This window comes from Dipodomys spectabilis, unplaced genomic scaffold (assembly GCF_019054845.1).
Source record: "Dipodomys spectabilis isolate Male_0828 unplaced genomic scaffold, ASM1905484v1 ptg000096l, whole genome shotgun sequence".
Lineage (NCBI taxonomy): Eukaryota > Metazoa > Chordata > Mammalia > Rodentia > Heteromyidae > Dipodomys > Dipodomys spectabilis.
Genome location: NW_024870773.1, coordinates 27,481,166 through 27,504,624, shown reverse-complemented (window position 1 = coordinate 27,504,624; position 23,459 = coordinate 27,481,166). Strand labels below are relative to the sequence as shown.

The window sequence follows — 23,459 nt, the reverse complement described above, 5'->3', positions numbered from 1 at the left end:
TGCTCTACCACTTGATCCAAAGCTCTACTTACAGCTTTTCTTTTGGTAGTTAATTAGAGATAAGACTCTCATGGACTGTCCTGCATGGGCTGGTCTCCAGCCATGATCCTCAGTTCTCAGCTTCCTGAGAAGCCAGGATTATAGGCACAAGCCACCAGTGCCAGGCAATTTCCCAGACTTAATGAGGTTACATTGTCTCCTGTTTTTTTTCTCCTACTCATTAGCACTTTCCTTGTATCTCTTGCGTCCCTAAATATATTTCATCTATGTGATGTAGGGATACTCAATCTCAGGCACTAGAACCCCTTTCCATCCTGCCTTCTCTCAGGACATGCATGCTTTCTTACCAGCCACATTTACTACCTGATACTGCCTGTTCCTAAGGAATGGGAGGCGTTGCCCGGCCCCGTGCTTGGAGGCTATGTGCACGGTCTCCTCTTCACGCCTCGTTGTTCCTTAGACCCAGTCTGAGTTTGCTTCTCGATTGGGTTTTCTTATTCTCTCGTGTCAGAGGTGTGAGCCCATCTTGCACACGCATGCACACTCCAGGGAAACACACAGGTTCTGTGCATTCCTTTTCACGGCCTTTGGTACTCAGAAGTACAAGAATGGACACGTAGAAGAAAGAGCATGTGGAGACTGTTAAGAAGGGAAGGGGAAACCAGGTCAGATGGAAGAACTGGATTTCAGAAGGGCAAACAAGATGGAGTCAGGCAAGGTGGCCTTCACCCACAAGGCCAACAGCCCAGCCTGGGTTCCCTGGCCAGAGAGGCCACCATGGCAGCTGCAAGGAAACAGAGATTGTGGGACTCACAGGTGACTCTGGGCCTAGAGAGGGAAGGGGACAGGGTGGGCAGGGGTCCAGGGTCTGACTCAGCAGCTGCAGTGCTGTCCTGCCCTGAGGGACTGGTGCCACTCCGCTGGGTTGGGGACAGGGGTGAAGGAAGGGGTGGATGGCCAGGTCAGCTTCAGAGAATGAATGTGAACTTCCTCCAGAGACGCTGACAGGAATGGTTGTATTACACAGGGTGGTAAGATTCTCTTTTATACCCCCTCCTTGTATTGTCACAGGTGTCATTATACTCCCTTGTATTTATTGTCACAGGTGTCATTATGTTTTCCTGGCATTCGTTCACAGACATGTTTCTACCCATAAAAAAAAATAGCCCAGCTGAGCATTGGATGAGGACACATTCATCCCTTACCCAACATGCGTGAGTGTTCTGGAGTCTGGAACTGGCACCGGAACTCAAGGACAGCCCTCTGCGCTGTGACCCCGAGCCTGCGGTTTGCCCCTGAGTTCTCACCTCATTCCTTCTGCAGCGCCGCCTGTGTAACACAGATCATGCTTTGCTGTGTGTTCGTGTTTGCAAGAGCAGATGCTGAACTCTTATGTTTCCTTGATTGCCTTTTTAGATGTGCCTCTTGCTTCAGTACCTCTGTGACTGCCAGGTCCGGCACCGGATCGAAGCGATCGTGGCCTTCTCAGATGACTTTGTGGCCAAGCTCCAGGACAATCAGCGTTTCCGCTACAACGAAGTGATGCAGGCCTTAAACATGTCAGCGGCACTCACGGCCAGGAAAACCAAGGAATTCCGCTCACCCCCCCAAGAACAGGTACCAGAGTGGCACGGATGCCCCAGCCTTTCTGCTTTTGATTTCTGCACATTTGGAATTTGTTGCAAAATTATACATGTTATATACCCTTTTTGAATTTCCTGTTCCATTTAACGTTGCCCACATTTTTTTGGGTAATACTTCTAGTTTCTCCTCAAGCATATTCTTGGTTAAATGTATCATGGTCAGAGAAAGGCCTGACAGATAGGAAGGCAGTCAACCACAGGTGGGTGGAACAGGGCACTGCCTGGCATCCTAAGGCTCCATGCTAGCTGCTTTCTATTTGGCACCTCAAAGAAGTACCAGATGGCGGCCATCTTACTTCGAAAGAGGGATCAGCCTGTTTATGACTCTTCATTTCATGTCATAAGATATTAAAATTTTCATTTAAGACAAAAAAACCAAGAAACAGGAAAAGCCTGAATGGGAAGAGACAATAATTACTAAGGTTGAGAGGGCAGAAGGGTTAAACTCACTACAAAGCATCGAAAGCCACCCTTACAAAATTATTTCCAAAAAGGGGAAAAAAAAACGGAAATAGGAAATCTTAGCAAAGAAATGTAAGATATAGAGAACAACCCGATGGAAACTCCAGAAGTGAGAAAATGCCATGTCTGAAACAAAATGCTCAATAAGCATGCTTAACAGTGGAAAGGAGAGAGCAGAGGTAAGAAAACATCTCCATCTGAGGGAAAGACATAAACAGGGTATAACATATACCTAGAAACGTTAGATTCACGTCATTCTTGTATTTATGACTCATGGCACAGCATCTTCTGTCAGCCCCGAGTTCCATACACCATGAAAATACCTTTCCAGAAGGAAGAGAGATGAAGACATTAGCAAGTCTTCAGACCTGCTATGCAAGAAAGCTAAAGGAGGTCTCTTCTTCAGGCAGTTATTGGGAACATCCCCAAATTAGTTATGAACATCTTTGCTTTCACCTTTGTGCTGCCCATCCCGAATTCTCTTCTCTTTCTTCCTTCATCTTTCCTCTCTCCGGCCTTTCCTCTTCCAGATCAACATGCTCCTCAACTTCAAAGATGACAAAAGTGAATGTCCATGTCCTGAAGAAATCCGTGACCAACTCCTGGATTTCCATGAGGATTTGATGACACATTGTGGTAAGGTCATGGCAACCCACCCCTCGGGCTGAACGTGTCCCTCTCACATATACCCGTACACAATGGGGTATGCGTGTGGGCAGCTCTGTTAGATGTTCATGTAATGTTATCAGGATGCAGTGGTTAACTGTGTCTGCAGTAGATCGGGAGGGTTGAGCCAGAGGGGCAGGAAGACTGAGCGAAGATGAGCTAAACCCTCAGCAGTGGCTGGGAACGGCCAGGCGCTCTGGGCAGAGGCTGTGGGTTCCATCGATTGGTCATTAACCATAGTTTCCCTCGCACAGATGAGAAGCCCTGAGAAGCCCTGTGTGTTGCTGATAGTTGTGTGTTGTGTACTGGAATTTTCTAAGAGGGTAGGCTTTATGTTAAATGTTCTTACAGCAACAACAGCCAACCAACAAACAACACCAAAGAGAGGAATGCAGGGGAACGTTAGAGGTGACAGTTTATATTGTCCCTTCACGGTAGTGATGCTGGTTTCATAGGTAAACACATGTGCCCAAACATTTTCAACCATGCATGTTGACCGTTGGCAGTTTTCTTCTGTGAGCTGTACTCCAACGAGTCTGTTTGCTGATCGCAAACAGTCGTATTTAAGCCAGTTCAAAGACCACCTCTAAGGACTGGCCTAAGAAATAATGAGTCTTCTGAGTGAGCATGCCTGAGGAAACCCTACATAGCTGTGTGTTAGCCTTTCAAATCTAGTGAGGAAAAACCCCTCTCCCTCTACTCGCAGAGCCTCTCACGTGGAGTTGGTCAGAGGTTCTGGTTGTGTGATTCTCTATTCCCTTACAAAATGATGAGGAGGTGTGCGGTTTAGTGAGGAAAAGGTGCATAAATTATCCTTTGAGTAGACAGAGCTCCACTAAGATTATTTTTTACCTCATTCTGTAAAAGAATAAAAGCGCTGCCTTGCACATGAATTCATTTTATGAATGAAGAGGCACTAAATGAAAGCACAGATATTATACTATATATTCATGATCAATAAATGACACTGCAATAGACTTTCATTGCTACAGATATTAACCAGTCCCTGTTTAGGGTACCTAATCGTACCAATTCTCTCTGTCTTACAAGTTATCAAGGTATTATTGACAATTTTGGAGGGAAGAGAGGAACACTGACATCCTGATTTGCTTTGAGGCAGGGTGGGACTGTAGCTCTGGGTACCTTGCATCCTAAGGAAGCACTTTGGAAAGGCTCCACCAAGAGCAGAATTGGTCATAGCTTCTCAGGGTGTCTTTGATTTAGTCTTGTCTCCATCCTGATTGTCAGTAGCCCCGAGACCCAGGGACAGAGGGACAGAGGCTCACAAGGGAATCCACATGGGGGCAAATGTTTTATTAGCCATCACATGATAGGAAGACATGAATGGAGTTGCAGAGACTGAGAATTATTACTTTTTGTTGTTGTTTCAAATGTATTCCTTCACTGTGTTCTGTACTGTCTCCGTGTTAGGAATTGAGCTGGATGAAGATGGCTCTTTGGATGGAAACAGTGACTTAACCATCAGGGGACGTCTGTTGTCCCTGGTAGAAAAGGTGACATACCTGAAGAAGAAGCAAGCAGAAAAGCCAGTGGCCAGTGACGCCACAAAGTCCTGTAAGCATGTGACAGCATGGGCACAGTGAGCAGGCTTTGGATGGGCACCCATCCTGGGAACGGGTATCATGCCAGATGAGCAGAGAAGCCACGGTGGTCCCAGCTTCTGGGCCTATGGTTCCTCACGGGTGTCTGTAGCTTCCAGAAGTAGTGTAGAGGAATTAGGCTGAGAGGTAGCATCGGATAAAGGGGAAGGAGTTCCCTGGAGAACCAACAATTCAGACAAAGAAACAAAGACTATCAAGAGAAATTATACAGCTAGGCTGCAGTGGCTCACGCCTGTAATCCTAGCTTCTCAGAAGGCTGATAACCAAGGATTGTGGTTAAAAGCCAGACTAGGCAAGAAACTCTGTGAGACTCTTATCTCCAACTAGCCATCAAAAATCTGGAAATAGAGGTGTAGATTCAAGTGTTAGAGTACCAGCCTTGAGCAAAGAAGCCAAGCACGTGTATTAGGCTCTGAGTTCAAGCCCTAGTACTGACAATAACAGCAGCAGCAGCAGGCAGAGAGAGAGAGAGAATATAAAGGAAGTAATTTGGCCTTTATATATAAATACCATGTGTGCACTTGATTCCAGATTATTTATTAGTACATTAAGTTAAATAGATAATGTCTGTGACTATATTTAATTAGTACATTAAGTTAAATAGATAATGTTTATAACTATATATATTTCCTAACAGTATGCATTTGTGGTTCATCCACATCTATTTACTTAAGAACAATGGTGGCTAGTCCTGAAAACCAAATGTGAATGTCGTGGGCCCGCACTTAGCCCGTGTCTCAGGGCACAACGCACTCATCGTAAAGGGGTAACAGGCAGGCCTGAGAGACCCAGATTTTTTATGACCTCATTTGTAAGATTTTTTTTTAAGAAGCAGTACTTGTTTATTAAAAGCATTTTTTAAACTATAAAAAAAATTCACTAGGATTTTTTAGTTTTTTTTTAGACTGGTGACACACAATGTAATCTTTCTTTGTTGCATACCATGATGTCTGTACTCGCCCAGTGGCTTCTGTGTGCAGTCCTCAGGGCCACTCCACAGGCAAAAAACTCATCTTCAAAATTCAGAACCCAAGCCGATGCTGGTGGCTCATGCCTGTCATCCTAGCTGCTCAGGAGGCTGAGATCTGAGGATTGCAGTTCAAAGCCCAGCCTGGGCAGGAAAGTCTGTGAGACCCTTATCTCCAATAAACCACCAGAAACCAGAAGTGGCTCTATGTTTCAAGTGGTAGAGTCCTCGCCTTGAGCCGAAGAGCTGAAGGACAGTGCCTAGGCCCAGAATTCAAGTCCCATAACCGACAAAAAACAAATCAGAACCCAAAGTTCCTTATAAGCCACCTTGATCCCTGTAAGATTTATGAAAGCCTGTTATAAAGGCAGAGGGTTTTTTAGCTAAATAGAAATTACTGCTGCTTTGCATCTCACATTTGGATAAAATCGATGGTCTTTGCTTTTGCTGGGTGAATTCCCAAGTGTAAGACACTTTTGAAAACCACACTATGTATTAAATTAGGAATTAAGGCCTCACTGTACATGCACATGAACTGTACATATACCAGCCCCACTTACTTACAATAACCCTGCTTTTTATTTTAAGAGGCCAGAAGTTTCTGTTACTTCTAAGTGAATTGTATTTATTACATGTTCCACCACAATTAATCACGTATGTCTAACTCATAGTTTATTTTAATACAAGCCCAACTTGCAAGGCTTTAGAAGACATTTTAAGAGTTAGTTCAGGATCCAAATGTAGGTAAGATCATAATTGTGTGGTCACGACTGGAAATGATTTAATTAAGACGATAACTGTAAAGACTCATAAGCACTTTGATGTGTCCATAGCCCACGTCTTTAAGGATATTGATGTCAGTCCTTCCTGGAGGAAAATAATAGAACCGAACATATAAAAAGTGAAAGTTAGAACACCTCATGTGAATTGTTATAATCTTAATTTATTATCACCTGGGAACAGAAATTCTGAAAACGTTGTTATAGGTTTGAAATGGCTAATTCATTTTTAATTGTGTGTGTGTGTGTGTGTGTGTGTGTGTGTGTGTGTGTGTGTGTGTGTGTGTGTGTGTGTGTGTGTGTGTGCGTGCATATATATGCATGTGTGTGCCAGTCCTAGGGTTTAAACTGAGCACCTGGGTGTTGTTCCTGAGCTTTTTGTGCTCAAGGCTGGCATTCAACCACTTGAGTCACAGCTCTACTTCAGACATTTTGCTGATTGATTAGAGGTAAGAGTCTCCTGAACTTTTCATGCCCAGGATGAATTTGAACCATGATCTTCAGAGCTCAGCCTCCTGAGTAGCTAGGAATACAGGTGTGAGCCATTGCCCCACTAGTTATGGGCGGTTTTTAAACAAAAGATTTTTATGTGTTTCTCCTTGTTTATTTTTATCCATAACTGGTTCTTACTGAGATAACGCACTATATTTTCTTCAAAGAATACTTAAAAGTTCCCCCTGTAGAATATCCTAGCCTTTTCAGTTCTTGTCCAAATAGAGGCACCGGTTTAGGGCTCTGGGACGATGGAAGGGAAATTCAGAAATCCCCCTCGTGTTTCTGCAGCCAGCCTCCAGCAGCTGATTTCAGAGACCATGGTTCGGTGGGCTCAGGAGTCTGTCATCGAGGACCCGGAGTTGGTGAGGGCCATGTTCGTGCTGCTGCACCGGCAGTATGATGGCATTGGAGGCCTAGTCCGGGCCCTGCCTAAGACCTATACCATCAACGGGGTGTCTGTGGAGGACACCATCAACCTGCTGGCCTCTCTCGGGCAGATTCGTTCCCTGTTAAGCGTGAGGATGGGCAGAGAGGAGGAGAAGCTGATGATTCGTGGATTGGGGTAAACGACTTTTATATAAGTCTTTGTCTTGTACATGTCTCCTTTCTTACTTTTATCTCAGCCTAAGTGCCATAGGAGTATTAGTAAAGATAAAGTGTGTACAGTTTTTTGATTTTTCAATGAAGTTAATGCTTTCCTAGAGATTATGTTTTTAAGCTAACTTGGAGTTGCTGACAGATTTCATAGTGAGAGACTAATGTGGCACACACAGCACAGAAACAAGCTGAGTATTGTTCAACCCCTCAGAAACACACGATCACATACATTGAAATCTGTGTGTGTGTGTGTGTGTGTGTGTGTGTGTGTGTTTTGAGTTTAAGCTGATGTTTTATACAGATGTGGAATTAGTCTACATCTCATGTTCAGGAAGGAGGGCAAAACAGACAGTGGTTACTTACCATCATCATTGAAAGACTTTCCAGTGTTGGGAATGTTAAATTAAGAAAGAACCAAAAGAATTAACAAAATAAAATCTGTACAGATGAATAGGGATGATGTTCCTAGGAAGACATAAAAAGATGTAGAAATCAGGACTGTAGATTATTAAAAACTGATGAAAGGCCAATACTTGGCAAACAGCTTGATTCAATTTTATAAATATGAGGGACACAGATGATACTGTGGAGGCTGCCATTGTGTGAATTAAAAGAAACAGAAATTACCACATGGATCAAAGAACCTACAGTTGGTCCTCTGAATAAAACTACACAATTCTTCTGAGTCACAAAAAGAATCCGGGGACAATACAGATTGTGTAATTCCATGTATGTCCCTTTGGAACTCAGAGGCAATACCATATATTATTCACAGGCCTGTTAGGTTTTTAAACTTGTAAAAATGGACTGGAAGAGTTATATTCCAAATTTATAATAATGGATCACAGTAAAGTAAGGGTACTACTCAGACAAAGGAAAATAGAAAAGCTTATGATCAAAAAAAAATCTAACAACAACAGCAAATAGTTGGTCTTTGTTTATAATTGTATGAGCCTGGATTATATCTGAGTGCTAATATTTAAATCTAACCTAAGGAATCATTTCATAAGAAGTTGATTAAGAAAAAAATCAGAATAGATTACATCTTCTGAAATAAACCAACAGTAATATGTACATTAATAAGTCAGTGGTTCATTAGTGATAAACACACAATGATAATAAAAATAAAAGGCAGCTTTTATGCTATTAGAAATGTTTTACACACACACAAAAAGAAATGTTTTATACAACAGCTTAGCAAATAACCTCCCAACTGGATGATAGAATGATAAATCTATGCATATGAAACTGAATAACTAAAATATATCAGATGCTTAACTGAATAAATTAGTGATTCAATTAGGGAAACAGATTGGAGGTTTCCATTTTCTTGCAGGCTATGTGTTCATTTTTTTGCCATGGGTCTAATAAGGAATGATTCTTACACTGATTTGATTTATGTTTAAAACAATCACCAGATTTTTTACTTACAATATATGGTAATTACCACCGAACATTAAGATTCCTACAACTGCCGGCAATATTAATATTAATACTATTGCAATAATATTTAATAATATTTGATACAGAAATGACAGTATGAATTATGTTGACTATCATCTGATGATATTTAAGTTGAATGTCCATTTAATGAGTTGGGTTTCTTGTTTTTTCTTTTTTTTTTTTTGGTCCGGTTGTGGGGCCTGAACTCTGTGCCTGGGCGCTGTCCCTCAGCTCTTCAGCTCAAGGCTAGCACTCTACGACTTGAGCCACAGCGCCACTTCCGGCCTTTTTCTTTTTGCTTATGTGGTGCTGAGGAATCGAACCCAGGGCCTCATGCATGCAAGGCAAGCGCTCTACCACTGAGCCACCTTCCCAGCCCCGAGTTGGGTTTCTTGTACCTGAACTTCTCTTGGAAAAGAATAATTTTTTCAAACATTTTACCACAATGATAACATTGCTGAAAATAGTGTTTATTTATGTAATTATTTATGCAACTTTTGTATGTTGGCTTAAAATTGCATGTGGATGAAAAAGAGATAATACATGAAATAATTATGTAAGAATATATGCATATTATATCATTTCTGTGCAAAAGAAAAGTTGGATATATGATTGAATATCCACAAAATGAGTAAGTATCCAAAAAGTCATTTATTAAAACTTAAGTCTTATCTCCATAACACATTTCTCATCATTCAAAAGAAAAGACAACTTGTATATCATTTTTGGTAGACTATGAATACTTCTAAGGAAATCTCAGGAATATTCATTCACGTTTCTGGGTCAGCTATCAAATGCTCTTACTTTTCCATGCTCATGAATTACTTCCACAACACTTGTCAGAATTTCAGGGAACTGTTGGCCTAAACTTGGCTCTGAACTCTGTTCATCCCCTGTCCCTTCCAGAGATATCATGAATAACAAAGTGTTTTACCAACACCCTAACCTCATGAGGGCCCTGGGTATGCACGAGACGGTGATGGAGGTCATGGTGAACGTCCTGGGCGGGGGAGAGTCCAAGGTAAGGGGAAGCCTTTGACCCTCGGGGTGGTATTTGGGGGGTTCTGGATTGCAGAGCATTTATGAGAATGAGAATTTCCTAAATGCTCTTTGGAGGAATGTATTTTTTAAAGGACACCATTTACACAAACAAAGGTGGCGTGCCTTTGAGGTTGAGAGTTGGATTTTTTTCTTGGCTGTTGCTACAGGTTTCTATCTTACTCTGTATGGTTTGTTGTCTCCTAAATTATTCTAATTTAGAAGCTATTGAAGAAGTTCTCTATTACCAGTCAGATCTTACCATGAGTTCATGATACAAATACACCCTAGCCATCCCCTTGATTCAGACATGCCTCAGAGAACACATTCCCCAAATTCCTGAACCAAATCAGGACTCAGCAGTGATATTCTGGAATGTTCTACTGTAAGGCCCTAAAGAGAACCAACCAACCCATCTTCCTTCCTTCCTTCCTTCCTTCCTTCCTTCCTTCCTTCCTTCCTTCCTTCCTTCCTTCCTTCCTTCCTTCCTTCCTTCCTCCCTCCCTCCTTCCCTCCCTCCCTCCCTCCCTCCCTCTCTCTCTCTTTCTCTTTCTTTCCTTCCTTCCTTCCTTCCTTCCTTCCTTCCTTCCTTCCTTCCTTCCTTCCTTCCTTCCTTCCTTCCTTTCTTTCTCTTCCTTCCTTCCTTCTTTCTTTCCTTTTTTTCTTTCTTTCTCTTTCTCTTTCTCCCTTCCTTCTTTCTTTTCTTTCTTTCTTTCTCTCTCTCCCTTCCTTCCTTCCTTCCTTCCTTTCCCTCCCTCCCTCTCTCTCTCTCTCTCTCTCTCTCTCTCCTTTCCTTTCTTCCTTCCTTCCTTCCTTCCTTCCTTCCTTCCTTCCTTCCTTCCTTCCTTCCTTCCTTCCTTCCTTCCTTCCTTTCTTTCTTTCTTTCTTTCTTTCTTTCTTTCTTTCTTTCTTGGCTTGAATTCAGAGTCTGGGTACTGTCCTTGAGCTTTTTTGCTTAAGGTTAGTGCTTTCCATTTGAGCCACAGCTCCACTTACAGCTTTTTGCATAATTAATTAGAAATAAGCCTCACAGACTTGCTCTCCTGTGTTGGCTTCAAACTGCAATCCTCAGATCTCAGCCTCCTAAGTAGCTAGGATTACAGGCATTGAACCACTGGTTGCCTGGCTTCAAAAGAACTTTTATGTAATTGCAATTTTAAAAAAATCCTTGAAAATCAAATAGGTGTTAGTGGAACTATGGCTTAAAGTGGTAGAGTGCTAGCCTTGAGTGAAAGAGCTCAGGGACAGTGCCCAGGACCTGAGTTCAAGCCCTACAACTGACAAAATCTGCAGTGAAATTCAAACAGGTGGTACAACATAGTAAGTAATTCAGATAAATTAGTGTAATTCTATATAATGTCTGAGATACAAAATGTACTTCTGGATTTAAAATTTTAATATTTTCACAATATGGAAATAAATCTATATTCTCTTTGAGTGTTCTGTCTCTAAGTTTAACTGTATATTGTACATAAATGAAACACGTGAATTAAAAAAGTTAATATAAAACAATGCATATAGCATATGCATAGTTTTGTTTTAAAAATTCACAATGCACTCTGTTTAGGGAGAGGTATGTGGTTGAAGTGGGATGGCTTTGCAGGCAGGCCTTCCTGTCAGGGGCTCAGGAAGAAAGACCTATACAAATCAAGGAGCTTGCAAACCATTTAGGTAACAACACCAAGTATTGAACTGTGCTTTCCTGAAGTTGTCTTGGCCCCTCCTCTCCCTTTCTTAATTTACGTGGTATTATTCATATGATCTCAGTTCTCCAGACCTGAGTCAAAGACACTGTGTAATTTCCCAGGAAAGCACAGCTAATAGTTGTAATCTGTAGCTGAGGCTACCTGATTCCTAAGCCAGGCTCATTGTACCTTGGAGTTTCTGGCTGTTGTTTACCTCTCAATCCCAGCTTCTTGGTGGTAGTGGGGTTTCTGAGTGGGGGCTCTGGCTGGATTTCCAGTGGCTCAAGGTCTAGGTGAGTCCATATGGCACCTAGATTTGCTGACTCTGGGCTGACAATGTCACTGAGACTTGACCTCCCCTATTCAGTGTCAGGAAGATGATTTGTTTCAACAGCTAATCAAGTGCTCTTCATTTAGGAGATCACCTTTCCCAAGATGGTGGCCAATTGTTGCCGTTTTCTCTGTTACTTCTGTCGTATAAGTAGACAGAATCAAAAAGCTATGTTTGATCATCTCAGTTACTTACTGGAAAACAGCAGTGTTGGTCTTGGTAAGTAAGTGGATGGCTTGAACTTAATCTTTTTAAGGTAAAAAGTAATGTGCATGGGGCTGGGAAGGTGGCTCAGTGGTAGAGCACTTGCCTTGCATGCTCGAGGCCCTGGGTTCGATTCCTCAGCACCACATAAGCAAAAAGAAAAAAGCCGAAAGTGGCACTGTGGCTCAAGTGGTAGAGCGCTAGCCTTGAGCTGAAGAGCTGAGGGACAGCGCCCAGGCCCAGAGTTCAGACCCCACGACTGAACCAAAAAAAAAAAAAAGTAATGTGCATATTACATGTAAAGTTGAGCCTCATGTTAAGTGAACACAGTAGGAATGGAAGGAATGCACCTCAACAAGCAAAGGCCATCTATAACATACCCACAGCCAACACCATAGTAGACAGGAGAACTGATTTTCCTTGACAGTGAGGCACAAGGCAAGGGTGTCTGCCCTGTCCACTCAGTATGGAACTGACATTCCTAGACAGTAATTATGACTACATGGTTCCGAAGCAATCATGTAAGAGAAGGAAGAAGAGGGGCCCAAATAGGGAAGAAAGAAGTAAAATCCTGATTTGCAGATGAGATGATACTATACTTAAAAGACCTCAAAGATTATACTCCCAAACTCCTGGATCTGATGAACATGTTGGGCAGTATAGCAGGATACAAAACTCAATGTATAAAAACCAGTAGCTGTAAATCAACAGTGAACAGGCTGAGAAAGAAATTAGAAGACCGATTTCATTCACTATAGCCTCCAGAAACCCAGGAATACACATAACTAAGTAGGCAAACCACCTCTATAATAAAAGCCATAAAACCTTGAGGAAAGAAATTAAAGAAGACACCAGAAAGTAGAAAGGCTCCCATTCTCAAGGATTGGCAAATTTAGTATCATGAAAATGGCCATACTGCCAAAAGCAAGCTAGAGATTCAATATAATCCCCATCAAAATCCTTACATTTCAGCCTCTTCAGTAGCTCAGATAACAGGGGTGAGCTACCAGTGCCCAGAAATAGCAATGTATTTTTTTAAAAATCACTAAGAGAATAGGTTTTAAGGAACAATTACATATCTAAAGTGATTATCTAAAGTGTTGATAATTAAACCAATTGCATTATTCCACATCATCTACATATTTTAAAATGCACACAATAATGGTATACACTTTTTTGTTGTTGTTGTTGGTCATGGGGCCTGAACTCAGCCTGGGCACTGTCCCTCAGCTCTTCAGCTCAAGGCTAGCGCTTTACCACTTGAGCCACAGCACCACTTCCTGATATACACTTTTTATTTGTCAAAAGTATCTTTAGACAAAGTGAAATGGATTTAGTCCAGGGCTGTATGTATGTCATTTGGAACATAAAATGCAAATGGTGGTGTGTTTTTGTGGGGGACTTACAGTTACAGCACAACCTGGGTGTGTCTTTGCCTTTGCTTGAATTAGCCTCCCCCGCCATGAGAGGCTCCACCCCACTCGACGTGGCTGCAGCATCGGTGATGGATAATAACGAACTTGCCCTAGCCTTGCGTGAGCCGGATCTAGAGAAGGTAAGGTGGGCCTTCTGGCTCTGTGACTGTGTATACTTCATGTACTGCTCTCTCAGTTATTTTAATTTCTGCAGTTTTGCTGTAGATCTATTAAAATAAAATACATTCCTGTAATTATGTAGTATGTATTATGCTGTCTGTAATTCTCTGCATATTATAGTTCAATGTGAAGAAGGTACCTCCTCTGATTACAAGCATTTTCTTTTTCAAAACAAAGTACCTTTAAGTAGTGGTACAAAGGGGTTTCACTTCAACATGTCAGTTTGTGAGCACAATGCATCTCGATCCACCTCATCTCTTCCATCCCTTTCTCCCAATCTGTCCTAATCCCTCAGGTTTCCTTCCTGGTTCCACCATCACATATGTCTTTTGAATCCTAGGTACACTGGTTCGTCACAGATTTTTAAAATAACTGGATTGTGTATAGTTGGAATCAACTCACTGGATCCGTGGTCTTAGATGTTTTTGTCTTTGTGACATTTGTCAATTTTGCTTTAACTGTACCATTTCCACTTTTTTTTTTTTGGGTCCGGTCGTGGGGCCTGAACTCTGGGCCTGGGTGCTGTCCCTCAGCTCTTCAGCTCAAGGCTAGCGCTCTACCACTTGAGCCACAGCGCCACTTCTGGCTTTTTTTTTCCAGCTTTGTTCTTTTTGCTTATGTGGTGCTGAGGAATCGAACCCAGGGCCTCAGGCATGCAAGGCATGCGCTCTACCACTGAGCCACCTTCCCAGCCCCCCACTTCTTTAAGAGTTGTTTTACTGTCCCATATATATGTATATGTATATATATGATTTTTGCTTTAATGTTCCATATATATATATTTAATTTTGTGCTGGTATTGGGGCTTAGGTGTTTTTCCTTAATTTTTTTACTTAAGTCTGTTGCTCTACTACTTATTCACTAGCTCCACTTCTAGCTTTTTGTGGTTAATTGGAGGTAACTGTCTCACAAACTTTTCCTGTCTGGGCTGACTTTGGACTGTGATCCTCAGACCTCAGCCTCTGCATACCTAGGAACCCAGCTTATCTCTTCAACGGCAAGGTGTTAGTGATCTGATGTATGAAGCCATTGCCCTCTGTATATAAGGAGCCTCTTGTTTGTGAGCCTTGCATTCTTCAGGCAGGCGCTCTTCCACTGAGCTAAACCCCCAGCACCTGTTTTTGACTTTGCTAATAGAGCCATTCTCTTAAAAGGATCACATCTGAAGGAAGATTTTCTGTCACTCCAAGTAAATGCATTCCAATAGTTCCCATGCCCTCTCATCTCTCCTCTTGCTTTGAGTTTGTGCCCTTCCACTCTTCATTCTTCTCTCTCTGCCCCTGGCACATGGGCCTCCTGTAACTGTAATATACCAGGCATGCCCCATCCAAGTGCTGTTTCTGTCCTCCCCTGCAGTATCTGAAGGGCACCTCTTGGCCTACTCTTCTGTGTGTAGGTCGTGCGTTACCTGGCCGGCTGTGGGCTGCAGAGCTGCCAGATGCTGGTGTCAAAGGGTTACCCGGACATTGGCTGGAATCCTGTAGAGGGAGAGCGATACCTTGATTTCCTCCGATTTGCTGTCTTCTGCAATGGTAGGACTTGCTCGTGTGAAGCTTTTGCCTGTTCATTGATAAAGACGCACTCAAATAAGGTCCAGTCAGCGTTCCTCGCCAAGGGACCAAATACCAGTTAAAGAACTGTATATTTTGTAATCAGGCTTTGTTTATAGCCCTAGTTTATTATAAATATTTACATGGGTAGTATTTTCATTATTTACCTTAAAATCCCCAGGTTTTTTTTTGTAACTGGATTATTGTGATTTCGATTATGATGTCTTTTCCCATCCTAAATTAATGGGAATTCATAATATTTTTCTTCACTTTGAAGATATGAAACGAAAGAAATATACTAGGCTAGTATAAAACTAGTAAAATTTGGGTTGAATTTTTGTTTCACAAATAGGTTCTTTTTTTCTTTTTTTTGTCAGTGTGGGGCTTAAACTTTAGGCCTTGGCACTGTCCCTCAGCTCTCAGCTCAAGGCTAGTGCTCTACTACTTGAGCCACAGCACCACTTCTGGCTTTTTCTGCTTATGTGGTGCTGAGAAATCGAACCCAGGGCCTCATGCATGCGAGGCAAGCACTCTACCACGGAGCCACCTTCCCAACCCTCAAGAATAGGTTCTTGAGTTTTACTTGTTTCACCAAATGAGATTATCATTACAGCCTTCATGTGCTCAGAAACCTGGCATGATCATATTTGCCTATGTTCCTCTTTTGACTGCAGGGGAGAGTGTGGAAGAAAACGCAAATGTCGTGGTGAGATTGCTCATCCGGAGGCCCGAGTGCTTTGGGCCTGCGTTGAGAGGGGAAGGTGGGAACGGACTCCTTGCTGCCATGGAAGAAGCCATAAAAATAGCTGAGGACCCTTCCCGCGATGGCCCCTCGCCTACAGGTGGCTCCAGCCGGACACTGTAGGTCCAGAGTTCCTGCCCTCACTTGTCCCTCATGCAGGATGGCTGACGCTCATAAAGTAGATCTGAAATTGTCTTCGCTGCAATATGGCGTCTGACACCAAAGGTCTCAATCCTTGGCCAGAGCGTTGTGTCTTAGATGTGGAAGGATGGGTAGTTGAATGAACAGACAGCAAGCTGGAGGGTGTGGTGTGGATTTAGTAGAGAGAATTCTAGGTTAAAGGAGGAGGTGCATCTTGTGGATGCTCCTAGGGGGAGCTAGGCAAAGCAGGGTGTTACCCATCATGGAAGGTGAGCCTTTGGACTTGGGCCCAATGGGAAGGTAGTTCTTAAAATGTTGATAGGTATGTGTGTGTGTATATATATATATATATTGTGTGTATATATATATATATATACACACACATACACATAACTATACTAATATACTGTACATAAATGTACATATAATATAAGTGTATATATACATATACTAAATATATTCATATATGTGTGTGTATATACACATATAATATATGTAGATAGACAGATAGATGATCTTAAGAGGACAGGGAATGTACCAGATGGGTTCAGTAGTGAAATCCAGAGCAGCAGCTTTCCCCCTGAGGAGTAGAGCTCTGGATTACGGTGCTGGGGACTCTGGGACAGCAGCTACTCTCCCCCATTCTCCACAGTCGAGTTGTTAAAAGGTGTCACAGCATGGGTCCAAGTGAACCCAGGTGTGCAGGGCACCTGTGCCTTCACGGCTTTTCTCTGCAGAGGTAAATGCGCTCCTCATGGCCCATGCACCTGCCCAGCACGGCACTGCTAGTACCACTGGTAAAGACTGAAATTGATCACCATTGGGGGGGAGAGAATTTTGGAGCAAACACAGTAGCCTATACAGAATCCCACAGACCTTTATGCTCCCATTTAGAGACTGACATGCGTCCAGGTTTCCACTCTGAGGTTGCCCCAGAGTGAGAATCACAGCTTCTATTTGTTATCAGATGGCCAGAGAAGAATCAGGGTGCCCTTCGCTTCTCTTAGTTGAAAACATGCAGAGAGCTCAGAGTAACCAGGCTGAGGCCACACCAGCTGGTGCCTGGTCTTCTGAGAGTTGCTTAATGAGCATGTAATGTCAGCTGACCCATTTGCTTTCTGTTTCTTTTGGAAAAAAAATCCACAAAAAAAGAGACATAGAAGAGGAGGAAGATGACACCATCCACATGGGGAATGCAATCATGACGTTCTATGCGGCCCTGATCGACCTCTTAGGTCGCTGCGCCCCTGAGATGCACGTGAGTGCCCTGAGGCCCGTGGAGCAGGCCTGTCTGTCTCTGATAAGACAGAGCCACGTTCATGCTCCATTAAAAATAAGAGCTTCTGCCTCTGTGGAACACGAGTTTGTTCAGTTGGTGATGTCTGGTTGGTTGTTAAAGTTAGTGATGAGATTTCAGTATGAGTCATTAAGAGAATACTTCGTTACCCTCTTTGTTGTTCTATTCCCAGTGATTCTATTTAATTCCAATGCACGTGTTTAAGACATACTAACCAGCTGGTACACAACAATTTTCATGACCTGTGGTGGAGAAAGGATAGAGTTTGATGCACGTTGACCAGTGGTGGGGTTGAAGGGTTAAGAATTGCAAATGAACTTTCAAACAGGGATAAGCAAAAACCCAGACCAATTTATTTCCGCACACATACTCCTTTCTCTACCGCTGGTATCTGAGTTTATTTTTGGTTGGGTTTGGTAGGGTTTTAGTTTTTGCCTCTCTTTTACACTCAGAGATTAAAATTTATCTTTCTTACCGATTAAATTTATCTTTCTTACCCAAGGGTTAAAGTTGACTTACTGTATTCTTCTGCTATGTGCAGAGAGAAATCACAAGATAGATGTTAACATGTCTAAAAACTTAACGTTTGTGTGTGTGTGTGTGAAAACATATTTCTTGGTGTTGCAGGAACTGATTTCTAGTAAACAGAACAAGAGTGTGGGAGACTTGTGCCCTGGAGGGAATCAGAGAGAAAATATATGCTTCCCTCCAATCTTGGTGAAGAGATCAGGGAAACTAAGGAAGGAATGGTAGAAAGCTTTTTGTTCTGTTAGCACATCTAGATTAAGGTTGGGGAAACACTAGAGTGCTCATGAAGACCTGAGCCTGGTATTTCTGGAATCAGTCCATGTTTGCCCCTGTGAGTGGAGGTCCTCTAGGGGCCAGAAATCATACTGGAGTTTCTTTCTCAATGGTGCAAGAACAGATACCTGAACTGGCTCTGGGAGACTAGTAGAATTTGGGGCTTGCTGCTGTCTTTCCTTGAACCTTGGCCCATAAGAAGAGCTCCATCAGTCAGTCAGTGGCAGGCTAAAGGAACCGTGGAGATTCACGTTTACCCTTTCCCTCCATTGTCCGCCCAGCTTCAGTGGCAGTGGGTAGAACTTGAAGAAACATGCACTGCTTTATCACCAGGCAAGAAGCAGGCTAAATCATAAACTCTAGTGTACTTTTAGTTACTGAAGAGAATAGCTGTTCTTTAGTGATCTTGCTCTTGTTCTCAGTATTTGGAGGGGAGGGTATAAACATTCACAGGCTTACCATACCCTCAGTTTAAAGATCCCAAAGACCATTAAAAACAAAACAAAACAATGGCTCTTGGAGGTGAATCAGCTGATCATAGCCTATCATTTGTTGTATGTTGAAATCTATGGGCAAGTGATTGTCTTATTTCCACATCTGAGACAAGAGTCTGAGAAAGTGGTCCAATTTGTATTTATACCATGCAGAAAGTTGTTTTGGACATGAAATCCCCCCAATTCAGGTTTTTCTAGGCAAGTTTCTAATCCTGGTTCCACAAACGTATTCTAATCATCACCCTTTCTTCCCGTGTAGTTGATTCATGCTGGAAAGGGAGAGGCCATCAGAATCAGGTCTATTTTGAGATCTCTCATTCCACTGGGAGACCTGGTGGGTGTGATTAGCATCGCTTTTCAGATGCCAACCATCGCCAAAGGTAAGGCCGGCTCTCTCGCCCGTGTTTTCAGTAAGATTCAGGATACTTCGAAATCTCTTCTCCTGACCCTCACAGCTTGCCCCCACCATTTAGCTTCCTTTAAATAATTGAAAAAAAATCAGGAAGTGTTTTATTGCAGCATTACCTGCTTTCTGTCTCATTGTCTTCAAACAATTGTCTTTTCGATGGGATTTTCATTCCTTTACCCAAGTGTAAACAGCCTCTGTCTCTCTCATCTCCTGTCTCTGTTCCAGTCCTGGGATTCCCCCTTGTTAGTCTTTCTAGAACTCACTCCAGTACTTCAAACTGTGTCATAGTTTTCAGTTTTTCTTTCATAGTTTTTTTTTTAACTTTTTATTTATTTATTTTTTTGGATCCGGTCGTGGGGCTTGAACTCTGAGCCTGGGCGCTGTCCCTCAGCTCTTCAGCTCAAGGCTAGTGCTCTACCACTTGAGCCACAGTGCCACTTCCGGCTTTTTTCTTTTTGCTTATGTGGTGCTGAGGAATCGAACCCAGGGCCTCATGCATGCAAGGCAAGCGCTCTACCACTGAGCCACCTTCCCAGCCCCCCCCCTTTTTTTTTTTTAACATTTTTCTTTTAAAAGAGTCATTAACTATTGACTTTGGGAATTAGATATTCTCTGTGCACTAAAAGAAAAGCACTTCTCAAGACGAAGAACATGTTTAAAAGGTTAAGTGATTCATTAGTGACAACTAAAAGATGAATAGGTCCACAAAATAGGCTTTTGCTTCTTTTCAGTCTCTGTGTTGCTTAGTTTTCAGTGCTTCACTGGGTATTTCTGTATAAACCAAATATTACCTAGGGTTCTCATTTTAGAACAGAACTGTATTATGTAGAAAGCACATGCTCTCTATACTTTTTATACTTCATTTGCACAGAAAATGTGAGCTGTGAATAGCTCAAGACTGAACAATCACCATGCACCCACAGGTAGCCCTCCTGCTTGTAGCCACATATTGTGGAGGAAGTGAGCCTCCTGTGTGCTCACCTTATCACCAAACCTACAAGGGGACAAAAACTGGCACCATAATTCAACCATAAATGAAGTTAATGTATGATCATTTTAGGGAGCACTGGAACTTGAGAACTGCTCCATGACTTGGTCTGACCTACCTGGGTCATGCTCGCCTGACTCCTTTGCACTTTCCTTCTAACTCACGTTCGCTCCCGAATGGAAAAGAGCTTTTGTTCCTCTACTTGAGCACCCCAAAACGGACACTGTGAGGACAAACTTAAGAATAGTACCAGGAAGCTGGGTATGGATGACTCACACCTGTAATCCTAGCTACTTAGGAGGCTGAGATCTGAAGATTGTGATTCAAAGCAAGCTTGGGAAGAAAAGTCAGTTAACCAGTGAAAAAGCCAGAAGTGGAGTTGTGGATCCAATGGTAGCATGCCAGCCTTGAGCAGAAAGCTAGGGAAGAGTGCCCTGGCCCTAAGTTCAAGTCTTAGTATTAGGACTTATGTATATATATATATATATATACACACATACATATATATATATATATATACACATACACACATATATACAAATATACATATATATACTATATATGCTATATATAACAGTATTATATAGTACATATGTATATATATATACATATATTATATATGATATATGTACATATATGTGAATTTTCAGCTCACTTTCTTTCCTTTCTTCTATTTAGTTGTGCTCTGATGATGTACGGTGCTCCATACACATACAGCATGTGATTTGCACCCAGACCTGAAGGGTTGTCTCATTTTCAAGCCACCCTAATCACAGTACAAGTTAATTTTTAAAATGAGCAATCATGGGTCAGTGGCTACAACATTTCTTTTATTGCTTTCTTATGTGATACATACAGGCAGAGACCTGTGTTTCGGTTTACTGTGACTCACTAGACATTATGTGGCACATACAGGGAGAAACCTATGTTTCAGTTTACTGTGGCTTACTAGACATTCACCTGTAACATTCAAGCAGCAACGGATGCCCTTGATTTCTACATTCAGCCAATTGGCCCTGGAAGCATTGCTAGGTGACCGTGCTGTTAGCTCTTGCACACTCTACATTGAGTATAGGAAGACCGCCTCTAAGATTCTTCTCCTCTTGGTCATGTGGAAAGTCTTCCCCAAATATTTTATTATATTTCTGCAAGAATTAGGGTCCTGGAATACTAATGAAAAGGGAGGGTTAGCAGATGTGAGCAGTAAGCTCATTGTAGCCCGGCAGCAGCTTGGCTCACTGCTCAGGGCTGTCAGTTGGGGCGAATGAAGAGTCTGCATGCTCCCAGTAGCCGTGGGGTCAGCTCACTGGCCTCGCTTGGTACAGCACAGAGGCTCCTTGAGATTGGAAGGAGGCGGTCCTCAGTGCCATGGTCTCCAGTGTACATAGGAGGGGGTCCAAATCAAACAGCCACCATTCCAAACTGGCGGGGATTCAGCCCCAGGAAGACATCTATGAGCACTGGAAGTAATGCTCCCATCTGGGTCATTGATTTAGTGGCTCATCTTTACCTCTAGGTACAGGTGCATGTTCAAATAATAGGACCTTATAAATTTAAGTATCCTGTAATGCGATTTCTTTTAAGGGGAAGCCCAGTGGAATTTTGTATTGATTTTATTTGAAAATTAGGACATGCAGTTGTAAACAAAAGGTTACATCAGCTACAGTTGGATTTTTTTTGACGTTTGACAAGGGTGTTTAGTGCATTTAATGGGTTCAGTTGGATTTTAATCCCAGTTTTAGTTGCTTTAAATCCAGCTTTGCCAATTGCTTAGTATACAGCCATGGGACAGTTGCTTAGCTTCTTTCAAGGTCAGTTCTCATCCTCAGCCACATGAGCACCACCTACTTGCATTGTAGAAATGGCATGTGAGCATGTGTGTAACAGTGTGAGCACATGTGTAACACAGTGTGAGCATGTGTGTAACACAGTGTAATCATGGGTTACATAGTGTGATCATGTGTACAGCAGTGGGATCAGTGTATAAATGTGATCACATGTGTGAGAGCATGATCATGTATGTGAGTGTGCAGTGATGTGTTCAGCAGCACAGATCATGTGTGTGGCAGTGCACAGCCATATGTAACATTCATAGCGTAGCACCTTTAGTGAATACAAAGGAAAAAAAGCTATTACTTTCTTCCCTTGAGATGATTGTGGCCAAGTGTTAGCTTTCCTCAGTCCTCCTTTCCTCAGATTGCCTCTGTACTTAAATACTTAAAAAATCCCCTATCATCATTTAGAGAAAGAATCTTACTATGTTTTCTTAGCACTGGTTTGGCATAATTACTGTATGGTTGAAATAGGAAACAAATAAGGCCTTTGGTGTTTTTTTTTTACGTGTGCTGCTACTGGGGCTTGAACTCAGGGCCTCTGGATATCATGGGTATCTTTTGACTTTGCTCTACCACTTATGCCACACCCCCACATCCAGATTTTTGCTATTTTTTTTTGGAAATCAGAGTCTCACAGATTTTCTTGGCTAGGCTGGCTTTGAACTAAGATCCTCAGATCTCAGCCTCCTGAGTAGCTGAGATTACCGGCATGAGCCACTGGCATCTGACAGTCCTCAGTATTTTAAACTGACACATCATCTCATCATTTCCCAGTGACCCCCAAACTGGGAACCCATGGGGGAGTTTATGAAGGATTCACTGATCTGTGTAGTCATTAAGAATTGAGTGGTGATGCAGAAAATGTTCTAACTCAGAGATGTTTAAAATGCTGTTACGATTACTTGCACATATTGAGTGTGAATGCCATACTAGTCTTACCCATGTTGATTTATAAGCTTGTAACTATTCTAAGTGATGGCAGTGTCAAGATGTCAACATTGCCATTAGAGAGGGGGCGTGAAGGAGCGTTATTAATGTTTACTCCATGTGTTCTGAGGTGTATGCGAAGCTTCTATGTTTCCTTCTCAGAAGGATGCCTAAATGCTATGTCATGATCAAGCACGCAGTCAGGGAAGAGATGGCCAAAGGACATTTCGATGACCTTGGATGTAAATGACACTGCCATATTCCCTCAGCAAACATGCCCTCTTGCTTGAGGGCACTAGCGGAAGAAGCCATGTCTTTGAGGCAGCTGGGAGGAAGCCGTGTGTTATCAAGCCGCAGATGGCCCGGCCAGGCCATTGACACCAACATGTCACCTTCTCTCTTTTAGATGGGAATGTGGTGGAACCTGACATGTCCGCGGGGTTTTGCCCAGATCACAAGGCAGCCATGGTTTTGTTCCTTGACAGGGTCTATGGGATTGAGGTGCAAGACTTCCTCCTCCACCTCCTTGAGGTTGGCTTTCTGCCAGATCTCCGGGCCGCCGCCTCTCTAGACACGGTATGGTTTGGACAAGGAGTGGCCTCTGCCTCCCACTTTGTCATCCCGCACCTGCGGGCCTTCATTCACAAATATTTACTGCATCCTCAGCTTAAGTTGAAGCCAGGGGTGGGTAAACGGGAAACAGACCAGTATCTCCAAGGAGTGAAAGAAATGAACACCTCAGGGTTGT

At 42.6% G+C, this 23,459-nt stretch overlaps 1 protein-coding gene across 1 annotated transcript in view; it reads left to right on the top strand.

Moving 5' to 3' along the window:
• Ryr2 (ryanodine receptor 2) overlaps positions 1-23,459 on the top strand; it is a 413,538-nt gene that overhangs the window by 270,586 nt on the left and 119,493 nt on the right. Inside the window, exons 37-48 of the mRNA XM_042686202.1 lie at positions 1,417-1,617; positions 2,636-2,741; positions 4,203-4,346; positions 6,923-7,196; positions 9,581-9,695; positions 11,815-11,947; positions 13,384-13,487; positions 14,924-15,059; positions 15,752-15,938; positions 17,113-17,218; positions 18,812-18,932; positions 23,118-23,287. Coding sequence (XP_042542136.1) covers positions 1,417-1,617; positions 2,636-2,741; positions 4,203-4,346; positions 6,923-7,196; positions 9,581-9,695; positions 11,815-11,947; positions 13,384-13,487; positions 14,924-15,059; positions 15,752-15,938; positions 17,113-17,218; positions 18,812-18,932; positions 23,118-23,287 — 1,797 coding nt within the window. The remainder of the gene's footprint in view (positions 1-1,416; positions 1,618-2,635; positions 2,742-4,202; positions 4,347-6,922; positions 7,197-9,580; positions 9,696-11,814; positions 11,948-13,383; positions 13,488-14,923; positions 15,060-15,751; positions 15,939-17,112; positions 17,219-18,811; positions 18,933-23,117; positions 23,288-23,459) is intronic.